The sequence below is a fragment of the Arvicola amphibius genome, chromosome 10 (assembly GCF_903992535.2).
Source record: "Arvicola amphibius chromosome 10, mArvAmp1.2, whole genome shotgun sequence".
Lineage (NCBI taxonomy): Eukaryota > Metazoa > Chordata > Mammalia > Rodentia > Cricetidae > Arvicola > Arvicola amphibius.
The window spans coordinates 57,770,155-57,782,743 of NC_052056.1; the positions used below are offsets into that span (position 1 = coordinate 57,770,155).

Below are 12,589 nucleotides of genomic sequence, written 5' to 3' on the forward strand. Positions count from 1 at the left end.
ACAGGGGTGGGCAAAGGTCAAACTGGAGAAGAAAACCGATGGGACAGAGAAGCACTCTACCTTTGCTGGATTTCCTCCTTCTCCTCTGGAGGACATTCATCACCACAACGAAGATGTAAGATAGGAGAAAGATGGAGCAGGAGGAGAGAAAATACTAAGATAAAGCACTAAGACTCACAAACCATCTGCAATAAGGAGCCTGGGACAGGAATTGCCATTTATGAAATGCCTCAGTCAGGAGTGACAAAGGAGGCAGAAATTGCCTTATGATTGGCAAGTATTTCTCCCATCTTGTGATCTACTTGCAATGTAACCACATTTTAGAGCTACAAGTTACCTCTGAAAGACCTGAGCCCTTCACATTACATAAAAGACCTTGGTGAGAATTTATGGATTATAGGTATTTGTCAATAATTCAGATATTAAAGGAATCTGCTAATGAACAATCAAATTAGTAGCAGAAGTTTAACTTTACCCAGGAAAAAAAGTAGTAATTTTAGAATTCCAGATACTCAAAGGCTGTGAGTTTGACAGCTGGCTCCTCTTACTGTAAAAATTATTCAATCCTAGGAAGCTGGAGAGATAGCTCAGTGGTTAAAGCACTGAGGACCAGGGTTCAAAATTCCCAGCACCCACATGGCAGCTCCAACTGTCTGTAACTCCCGTTCCAGGGGACCCGACAGTCATGGCAAAACGCCAACGCACATAAAATAAAAATAAACAAGTTAGAAATTAACACTAGAAAAAAATTTAAAAAATTCAATCATTAGATGGTAAACTCTTTGTACAGTCCATCAGAAGAAAATCAAACTTATGGCAAGGTTTTCTTGTGGTTTAGTAAAACCAGGTTTGATTTCTGAGTTTCTAGGCCAGTCCATGTTATATATTATATACACCATCTTGAGAACAACAAGTAGTCTAATAGCCCCCACCCACCCACACACAAACACACACAAGAAACTTCACATAACTTGCATAGGCTCCTGGTTATGACAAGTCCTACTGCGAAAAATTCAAATGAGACACAAATTCTAGCAAGTATTGATCAGGACACCTACATGTTAACAAACCTATATAAGCAGTTTACAAGGTAGTTATCACCAATACCATTATAAACAAACAAGCCTTCATACAGATTAGTAACTCATATTAAGTTTTCAAAAACAAAGTTCTAAGGCAAGAAATGAAAATATCCGCACCTGCAGTGTACAATTTTCTTTTCGTTTGAGGAACTCCACAAACCTGGCCACTACTCCTGGTGTGTTGATGACTTCATCAATAGGAGGATTAGGTTCTGTTTCCCCATAAAATAAAATAAAAGATTTCAATATAATGACTTTATAGATCAAAGTTAGTCACAATACCCCTCTCATCATTCATTGGCCAACTTTCGTATTAGAAATCTATCCCCTGCAAAAAGGTTAATATTGAATTTGGTCTCTTTAAAAGTAGTGTAGCTTGAAAGGTATCACAAAAATATAAGCTTAAATAGTAAAATGAAGGAAGGGCAGAATTCTTTGTTTTTGCAGTACAAGGGAAATCTTTCATGTGTGCACCCTCAGTGCTGAACCTTGTATACCAAGCCAATTCTTATCATTAAGAATTCTTTATCATTAATAATTCTTATCATTGAGCTACATTATCAGGTCCCAAGATTTCTTAAAATTAATGCATATGCTACAGTGGGTCTCAGCCTTCCTAATGCTGCAACCCTTTAATGAAGTTCCTCATGCTGTGGTAACCCCCACAATAAAACTATTTCACTGTTATTTTATAACTGCAGTTAGCTACTATTGTGAATCATAATGTAAATAAGATATGGAAGATATCTGATATGTGACCCCTTGAAAAGGTCATTCAATCCCCCCAAAAGGATCATGATCCACTATTTTAAAAAACTCAAGAAAGCAGGGAAATCCAAAGCCAACTGTTACTAGCATTCTGTTATATGCACCTCTGGCCCTTTTTCTGTACAAAAGGCTTGAACCTGTGTTTTTATTAGACCTGCCTAAAAAAGCTGAATGACAGGCTTCTCAAAGTGCTTATAGGATTTCGCAGCAGCACTAACAAGAAAGTGCCAGCAAGAATTCATTAACACTTACTTGCCAAATTAATCTCACTTTGATTTATGAGGATGAGTATAAATTGGCATTTAATAAACAATTACTGGGTGAGCAGACAGAAAATATCAGATAATCAGGCCAATAATTCCAGGAGAGACTTTTCCTTTTGTGTATGCAATGCCAGAAAAATACATTAGAACAGTACTGCCTAGGGAGACCCTTGGCAAAAGTCAATAGCCGCACTGTAAAATGTAAATCAAGCAAGGTGGTCCACACCAATAATCCCAGCACTCCAGATCAGAGGCAGATCCGGAGTTCAGGTTATCCTCATGGCAACTTACAGGGCAGCCTGTGTGCTACATTAAGGCCCTATGCTTTTGTTTTGACTAATTAGTTTATTGTTGATTTCGAAGGACGACATTCTAGTAACATGTCCTTTGCCTTGTTCAACAGTCTTATCAAACGTAACAAACCTTGTAATAATAAAAATAAACTAGTTAATATTCTGAATTACAGAAACATCATAGAAAATAAGGAGTAACGCACCCAAAATGACAATAAATCAGGAGAATAAAACAAAAGCAATCTTGGTTGTTTTGTTTGCCAGCAAAGGAGATGAACCCCAGGTTCTGTGTATCACGGGCAAGTCCACCATAAGTCATGTTTCTAAGCCACAACAGTTGATTGTTTTTGTTTATATTTTAAGATGTGATCTCATTATGTTGCCCAGGCTAGTCTTAAATTCTGAGATCTTAAATACCTCCATCTCCTGGTGGCAGACAACTAAGCACCCAGCTTAACAACTACATATATAAATTTTTTTTATTGTTTCTACTTTTGAAAAAATATTTATTTATTATCTATACAATATTCTGTGTGTATGCCTGGAGGCCAGAAGAGGGTACCAGACCCCATTACAGATGGTTATGAGCCACCATGTGGTTGCTAGGAATTGAACTCAGGACCTTTGGAAGAGGGGACAATGCTCTTAACCTCTGAGCCATCTCTCCAGTCCATAACTATATATTTTTAAATTTACTTATTTGCTTGTCTCTCTGTGTATACCCATGGGGATGACACAGGTGTGGAGGTCGAAGAATAACTTACGAGAGTTGGTTCATACCACATGCATTCCAGAGATGAAACTCAGGTCATCAGGTCATCAGCCCTGGGGCCTAGTGCCTTTATCATCTGAGTCATCTTGATGGCCTAGTCACTGTATTTATTAAAAGGCTTTTTTTTTTTTTAAATCCACATGAATTCACTGTCCTCATTAGGTTCTCTCAACTTGACATAATTATCTGGTAAGAGAATCTCACTTGAAACATTGGCCACATCATATTGGCCTGTGAGAGATTATCTTGACTATTAACTGATATAGGAGGGCCCAGCCCACACTATATGTAGCACCATTATCTAAGAAGGTGGCCCTGAACAGCATGAGAAATCAAGAGAACACACTAAGCCTGCCTACTAGCCAGCAAGCAGGATTCCCTATAGCACATGCCGTACTTTTTTTTTTGCCATCAAGTGTGTTCTTTGGCATGTAACACTCTATGATGGGCTGTAAGCAACTGGACCTTATTCCCCATACGTCTCACACATTTGAACACTTGGTCCCCAGCTGCTATCATTCGTGCTCTCTGCTTCCTCTCAGTGTTCTGAGATATGAGCTCTCAGCTACCGCTCCTCCACCATCTGGGACTCTAGCCATCTGGAACTGCAAACCCAAGTAAACTCTTCTATAAGGTAAGTTTTATCACAGCAATAAAAAAAGGGGGAACTAAGTCAAATAAGTCCCTTCCCTAAGTTGCTTTTGGCCAAGAAGTTTTGTCAAAACAACAACAAAAACCTAAAACATTCAAAACTACAGTTCACAAAGTAGAGTTTTCTTTGCTGAAAATTCAAATGTAGAACTATGCTGTGACCAATACTATTTTCTTAAATTGACATTGAAATGAGCAGTCTTCTCAAGACAAAGAAGTAAGTCTCTCGTCATCAACTACCACAATAAACACATCCACAGTGCTATGTTCTAGTTATCATATTTTTAAGAAGGAAGTTGGCAAACTAGAATACATGTAGGAAAGTAGAGGTTATAAAATGCCTTTTTGTGGGAAAAGCATGCTATAAAGGAACATGCCACAGAATTTTACCAAACTGTCATACCTTCTGTGTATGTTAAGGTGGTAGGTATTTTAATGCAGCTATCAGCTCATGATATAAATATTTTTAAAAACTAATGATTATAAACAACCATAACTTACTACTGTATGGTTCATTATTTACTACCAATATTTTAATATGGCTCAGAAATTTTTTATACGCCAATTTATTCTAATTACACAAGGAAGAAATATCCTATTCCACAATAAATCTATACTTAACTTTCAGTGGTAAACTACTAATATTAAAATCAGTAATTACTGTTCAAGTAATTTTTAATAAAGAGCGGAGCTTCTCAATTTCAGTCAGCAAAAGCTATTATTACTTACTACAAGGTCTTTTTATGACAGCTCCAAATGGTTCCCTTCTGGGAAATAAGTAAGGAAACTAAATGCAGGGCTCAAAATTGTACACATCTGTATCACTCTTTATTTTTCTCCTCACAAAACACATTACTCCAAAAGAAATTAGCAGGAGCTGTAGAAAAGGGATTGTGGACAAGGAATAATTTACACAGAGATTAAAAGGTAAAGTCAATAAATCTAAGACTTACCCTTTGAAAGTAGTTTCCTGAATTTCTGTGTTGCAGAAAGTTGTTGCTCTGGGCTATTCGAAAATATCATCTCAATCATGTCAGAGGTAATGACCCCACCCTGGATTAAAGATAAGCAAATATAACACACTATTAACCTTAGTTCAGTGGAAAGAAAAAACATAAAATACTATCAAATAAATCACACATTTCCAAAAGTTATACGAATACATAAATCTTTGCATGCAAAACTGTCTAGATCATACTAACGTGAAGAGGTCAGTCAGACTCTATTATTAAGAAGCTCGTGACAGCTGGGCAGTGGTGTCTCACCCTTTAATCCCAGCACTCTGGAGTCAGAGGCAAGTGAGTTCCAAGACAGCTATAGCTACAAAGAGAAACCTTGCCTTAAAATCCAAGGCATTAAAAAAAGAAGAAAATGCAGCAGCAGCAGCAGCAGCTTATAATAGTAAGAAAACTATCCAAGTAATAAATGCTGAAAGAGGCATATGAGCATTCTTCACCCAGCTCCTCAATGTACGGCTATTACTGCTATTAAAAGTAAGTATTAGAAAACATAAAGGCTGGGCTAGATGGCTCAGCAGTTAAGAAGACTGGTTGCTCTTCCTGAGGACTCAGACTGAAGTACAAGCACCCAGATGGCAGCTCACAACCACTTGTACATCCAGCCCTGGGGTAAAGACAAGCCCTCTTCTTGCCTCCATAAGCACCAGAAACCCAAGTGGTATACAGGCATAAATGCAGGCAAAGCACCCACATGTGTAAAATAGAAAATTTTAAAGTTCTTTTCATGACCTCTAAATCTAAAGCAATTGTTCAGCTGCTACATCAGTCACTTCTATTCTATTCTTTTCTATTTTTGAGAACAGGTATCATGAATCTCAGGCTGGCCTAAAATGCTCTGTGTAGCCAAAGACAACACTGAACATCCTGATCTTGCCCCCAGACCCAATTTATGTGGGACTGGGGACTGAACTCAAAGCTACACACACACACACACACACACACACACACACACACACACACACACACACACGGCAAGCACTCTACTAATTGAGACAACCCATATCCCCAACATACCACATATCAAATTCATATCACCACTAGATATTTTCCAGGTTATTTGTTAACACCTGAACTTCCTAGTTTATCATAATCTCCTTGAAAGTAAATAACTTTGCCTTTTGTGTTTATTTTTTCAACAGATGTATAGAGATATAAAATTGCACATATTAATAAGACAGCATTAAGTATTCCTATACACAATCACTACTATGAAAGCTGTCACTTAAGAGATGAGATGTTCAACTAGCAGTAAAGAAGTTGGTGGCAGGCTTGCAGAAACCAGATTCTAACCACCACTAAATTAAAAAATTAGGTTCTTAAATCCCTATTTGTCTTAAAATTTTCTATTCCCTACCATGTTACCTTTTTTTTTAAAATAAAGGTTACAGTTAGCAGGGTGGTGGTGGCGCACGCCTTTAATCCCAGCACTTGGGGAGACAGAGGTAGTAGGATCTCTGAGTTTGAGGCCAGCCTGGTCTATAGAAAGAGTTCCAAAATAGTCAAGGAAAAAAAAAAAAGACAAAAGGGAAGGAAGAAGGAATGAAGGAAAAGAAAGGTTAAAGTCTATAAGAAGAATTATAGAGAAATCTGCACTGAGTTCTGGAAATACTATGTAATTGACAATAAACCTCTAACACTGAAAATTTCTTGTTAGAAGTTGAGTGGTGGTGGCGCACGCCTTTAATCCCAGCACTTGGGAGACAGAGGCAGGCGGATCTCTGTGAGTTCAAGGACAAGTCCAGTCTACAAAGTGAGTTCCAGGACAGCCATTACATAGAGAAACCCCGTTTTGGGAAAGAAAAAAAAACCCAAAAAACAAAACATTCTCATTAGAGGATCATGTGTGGTGGCACATGCCTGAAACCCCAGCAAAGAAAGGCTAAAGCAAGGGGGTAGAGAATTCAACACCAGCTATTACATAGTGAGATCCTGTCTGAATTTCCATAGGGGAATTCATGAAGCATTCTGCTTAAGATTAGAAAAGCAACTGTTTTCAATGCAGCAAGATTGACTCCTGAGTAAACAAGTGTTTAAGGGACTGTTACAAATGTTTTCACATGTACAAAACCAGCTGTATATCTGTGTGCACGGTAGTATTATAAATGTAGCAAACAACTATCTTTTTTTTCCTTTTTATATCCTCTTTTATAGCTGTACAGATTTATATCATGGTATTTAAATTACAGGACATCAAGAAGGGAAGTGAACACTACCCAAACTTTTAGCAACCCCTTCTAGGGAGAAGGTTGGTTATGTAGAAAAGCTATATCATTTTAGATGAAAGAACAACTTTGTTATCTTTTCTGAAGCTCAATATGGATTTAAAAAGGGGGGGAGGCATGCCTAACAAATAAGAAGTAAATTCTGACAGCTGATTTCATGTGTCAACCAGGTTCCCTAGATAAATACTAGTCAAAATGTTATTCTGAAAGTATTTTAGATGTGATTAACATTTAAATTGGGACAACTGAATAGAGCAGATTCTAAGATTGGTTTTCATAATGTGGGGTGACCTTAATTAGCTAAAGGCCTTTTAGCCTGAGGTTTCCCCAAAGAGAAGGAATTCAGACTCAAACTGTAACAGCAATGCTTCCTGAGTTTCCAGCCTGCTGACCTCCCCTCCAGACTACTTGGTTGCAAGCTGCCATCACAAAAGCCACTACTTCAATCGCTCCCTTCCCTCTCTCTTGCCCCTCTCCCTGTCTCTCTCAGAAACCTTGACTAATACATCTAGAACACTACATTCATAGGGCATGAAGAGGTAACTCAGCAGTTAAGAATACATACTGCACTTGCAAAAACTCAAGTTCTGTTCCTAGAACTCATATGAGGCCACTCACAAGTACCTGTAACTCCCACTAAGAGGTATCTCATCTCACTTCCAGCCTTCTCAGGCACCCACAAATACAAGTATGTAACACCCTCCCCCCCCGAGACATCTATACACATATTTTAAAATAAATACTGAAAAAAAATTTACTGGTTCGGCAGTGGTGGCACACACCTTTAATCCCAGTACTCAAGAAGCAGAAGCAGGTGAATCTTTGTGAGTTTGAGGACTGCCTGGCCTACACAGTTTTCCAGGAAAGCTAGAGATACATATGAAAAACTCTAGGACAACTCTGAGGCCATTTCTGAGGTCTCTCAGCATTAGTGCTCCCCCCTCCCCTGGGAACCAAGGACCTAACAACTACACATGCACGTACTAGAATGTTGGGGATTCTCCATCTCCCTGTGTCCTTGTGGATGTTCTCCAGATAAAACTCAGTTATTGGAATTAGGGCAAGATAACCCACAAATGTTGACTCAGTTCCTCAGCCTTGGTCAGGGGATATTGACTCAGATACAGTTCCTCGGATACGGTTAGGATGACTCACAGATGTTTCCTCCCTTACCCCACCTGATCTAGCAACCACTCTCTCGTCGTGGCTCAGACCAATCATTGCTAGTAGCCCTTTGAATCAGCCAATCCTAATAGTTGGAAAAACAACTCCCAGACTCTCCCCTTGTTTCTGTGGCTTTTTACTTTAAAAGTAGCCTGTACCAGCTATTTGGGGTCTTTTGGACTCTCGAATACTGAAAGACCCTGTGGCAACAGAATTAAATCCTCTTGCTTTTACATCAACTGCGGTGTGAGAGTGTTTTCTTGGGGCGACTCCTCCTCGGTAATTGGACTCTAGGGTCCAACACATAGAGAAACCCTGTCTCGAAACCCCCTCCAAAAACTCAAAACAAAACAACAACAAACATTACCAACATTACCATATTCACTTAGTATCCTCTTTAGTAGTTGGAAAGACCAACTTCCCCCCACCCCATACTGTGCTCAGACAGGGCTTCTCTTTGTAGCCCTGACTGTCCTGGAATTAGCTCTATAGATCGGGCTGGCCTTGAACTCAGAGACCTGCCTGCCTCTACAGCCCAGTGCAAAGGTGTACACCACCACCACCTGCCTCAAAGACAGATCTTCTAAAGGCCTGAGAAAAATTTACCACAAACTGATTAAAATGCTGGCCATATCTTCATCAATTCAAAAGGAGTTATATATGATGGGGAAACCACTTCCTTTCCCAATCCCTCTTGACTTAGTTAGGCAAACTATGTTTCCCACAAGTCTTGCTAACAGTCCCACCAAATTAATGTTTGAGACCACCATTCATGGAGCTAAGATGGAGTTCGCTGGCAGAGTTCTTACCCAATATGCTCAAGTTCCTGGGTTAATTCAATGCACACAAAACTGCTTTGTTTTCTAATGAAATCTTCGATGGGAGAATTATTGTAACTACTTACTCAGATATACATACAATAAATGTTCTGAAATACTTCCTTAGCTATAGTTACTCTTATGATCCTTCATCAAATAGGTTTTTAACTCACCTATGTCTGTATATATCCTTGTATTCTTTACCCATTTATAATTAGTTTAACAGAGACCTCTTATTATAAAAAATAGTACATTTTTCTAATTATAGCCTATATTAAGTACATTGTATTCATATTATAGATATGCCATGAATTTATTTTGAGATGTATGTACAACTCTGCATCTATTTTCTTTTTATCTCAAAAATTTCACTGATTCCTAGTTGGATGATGAGAATGGTACAAGTGAGCCTGCATTGTCTGTGGTTTATTCTGGGGTTTTCTTGGTTCACTTTTCTAAGACGGATGTAACTGGTCAGTGTGTCACACTTCATCTTGGGGACCAATCTCAAGCTAAGCTGCCTCATGGGACACCCAAGCTCTTCTCCTCTGAGTTTATTCACCTCATGAGAAGTGACTTCTCTAAGGCTTTTTTTTTGGGGGGGGGGGGGAAGGAATGACACAGGGTTTTCTGTGTAGCCCTGGCTGTCTTGGAACTCACTTTGTAGACAAGGTTGACCTTGAGCTCACGAGATCCACCTGCCTCTGCTTTCCCAGTGCTGGGATTAAAGGTGTGAGCCACCACTACCCCCTAAATTTCTAGCCTAGTAAATTACAAGACCTTGAACCCTTGACTACTGTCTCTTAAGTCTATGCCTTATCGACCTTATCAGAATATAAATCTCAAACAATTTTTACCATGAAAACCATAGTTCTAAAACTAAAAAGTACTATACAGGGCTGGGATATGTCTCAGTGGCAATGTTGTTGTAGCACACAAAGATATATGCATGTGATTTCTATTAAGATATATTAATTGTTCAAAACAGGGGGCTAGAGAAATGGTTTGGCCATTAAGAGCACTTGCTATTCTTGCAGAGGGCCTGGGTTCAGTTCCCAGGGCTGACATGGCATTAGTTCAAAGGAATTCATTGCTCTTTCAGCCTCCATGGGCATCAGGCATGTACATGTAAATGCGTGCAGGCAAAACACTTGTATAAATAAAATAAAAATAGAACTGGGTGGTAGTGGCACCTGCCTTTGAATCCGGCACTCAAGAGGCAGAAAGGCAGGCAGAGCTTGTGAGTTCAAGGTCAGCCTGGTCTACAGAGTGAGTTCCAGGACAGCCAAGGCTACATAGAAAAGCCCTGTCTTAAACTCCCCCTAAAAAGAAATATATCTTTAAAATATATTTGCTAACTGCGTTCGATGAGACATTTTCATAAATGCATAGCATATTTTATATGCTATACCTAAAATTATTTAATTAATTATACATATATGTTGGTTTTATTATCACAACTTTGGGGAGGGTACATGTGCCACAGGTACCTGTGGCAATCAGGACAAGAGGGAGTCAGTCCTCACCCTCCACCATGTAAGTCACAAAGGCTGAATCCAGACTTGGAGGAAAGCAGCTTTGCCTACTGAGTCATCTCACCTGCCTGCCACCCTTCATTTGTAGTTGATAAATTATATACACTTATGAAGAACAATGAGATGTTTCAACACAGGTATTTTTTAACAGAGACTCCCTAGTACTGGTATTATATACAGACATCACCATGTCCAATTAACTTAACCTTTCTATTAAACTCAAGAAGACCAACATCTCTTAGCTTCATCACACACCAAAGAGTTCTTTTTACTATCATACTTACTGGGGCCATCTCCATGTTATTAACCTGGGCCTCATGAAAGCCGCCATCTGACATAACTTCTTCTTCGGTTTCTTCTTCTGCTGTAGCGACATTTCTTCTCTTGAATAACTGAAAAGTAAATGAATGTCAGTAACACAATTTTAACATGGAGGAATTCAACACCTTTTTACTTCTAAAACTTTGTACTGCCCTTAGTGTTTCCTGATGAGACTTCTTTCTCTACAGTCTGACAAAACTACTAACTACCACAATACATATGGCAATCCTCAAGGGCAAGCATAGCAGCAGCTTGGGAAGTTGAGGCAGAAGGATCTTTGTGAATTTGAGGTCAGCCTGGTCTATAGAGCAAGTTCTGAAACAGCCAGAGCTACACAGAGAAACCCTAGTAAAGAAAACCCCCCCCAAAACAAACAAATCTCAAAGGCATAAAACTTAACTAAGAGAGACCTGACACTGACATATATATAATGGTGATGACAATAAATAACATTGTACAAGGACAAAAACACAACTTTGGACATGTTGAAGCCATATCCTTCAACAGTTGGTAAGAAGCAGGCAACAGATAGTCTTAACAGTTCTTCAGGGAAAAATGCTACAATTGGCCATTTGTTATAACAAGTGGCTTTTATACTGGACAATGACCAGCTCAAAAGTTTTGAAACTCAGGGAGACTGAAACAGCAAGACACAGCTAGAACCTGAAGCTTTATAGAACACACTTTGAACATTACTAGTTCAGATGATGTCAAAGGTTCCCTCCAGTAACAAACTATCACTTTCTTTACACCCAAGGACATAGTCACTAAAGTGCTTCAACTATACCTATGTAAACTTCAGACAAAGAACTAGAGATAATGCACTAAATGAGTGTATGTTGTCCCTCTCGGTGTTTTTAAATACTCATATTTACCTTGCTTCAAATATACAGATAAACAGACACTGACTATTTATTGAGCTGAATTTCTGTCAAAATTATAGTATTTCATTTTAGGTTCACAATTATGACAGAACGGTAATATATCAGAAAATAATAAAGCAATAATCTATAATATCAGACTTTGGTTGGGAGAAATTAAGAGTAATTCATAAAATGGTTAGAATAGAGCTGAGCAAGACAGGCATGCAGATCTCTGTGAGTTCAAGACTAACCTGGCCAACCAGGGCTACATGGTGAGACTGTTTCAAAAAAATGTTTAGAATGGTGACTGATATAGCAAATACTCGAGTTATTATCCATACTTTAAAATTATTAATTGGTTCAGTTCACTAATATAGAACTGTATAGCTCTGTAATTTACAACAAAAATTAACATACTAATTTTCTTTTTTTTTTTTAGATTTATTTATTTATTATGTACACAACATTCTGCCTTGATGTATGCCCGCACGCCAGAGGAGGGCGCCAGATCTCAGTACAGATGGTTGTGAGCCACCATGTGGTTGCTGGGAATTGAACTCAGGACCTCTGGAAGAACAGCCAGTGCTCTTAACCTCTGAGCCATCCCTCCAGCCCATATACTAATTTTCTTTATAAATAAATTTAGAAAACTAAAAAATAACGTTTACTTTTATATGATAAGACTCAGAAAAGTGACGGAGTGAGGCTTTTCTATACCTATAACATCAAAAAAAAAGACCTATTTTGTTAAGTGTGGTGGCACACTCCTTTAATCCCAGCACACAGAAGATAGAGGTATTTCTGCAAGCTCATAAACC

At 38.6% G+C, this 12,589-nt stretch overlaps 1 protein-coding gene across 2 annotated transcripts in view; it reads right to left on the reverse strand.

Annotated features, from left to right (window-relative positions):
• The window catches only part of Kpna1 (karyopherin subunit alpha 1), a 58,507-nt gene that overhangs the window by 23,913 nt on the left and 22,005 nt on the right, over nt 1-12,589 (reverse strand). For both annotated transcript variants that reach the window (XM_038345690.2, XM_038345691.2), the window contains exons 3-5: nt 10,872-10,979; nt 4,783-4,882; nt 1,200-1,294 (exon numbers count right to left, since the gene is read on the reverse strand). In XM_038345690.2, the coding sequence (XP_038201618.1) occupies nt 1,200-1,294; nt 4,783-4,882; nt 10,872-10,979 (303 nt within the window). The remainder of the gene's footprint in view (nt 1-1,199; nt 1,295-4,782; nt 4,883-10,871; nt 10,980-12,589) is intronic.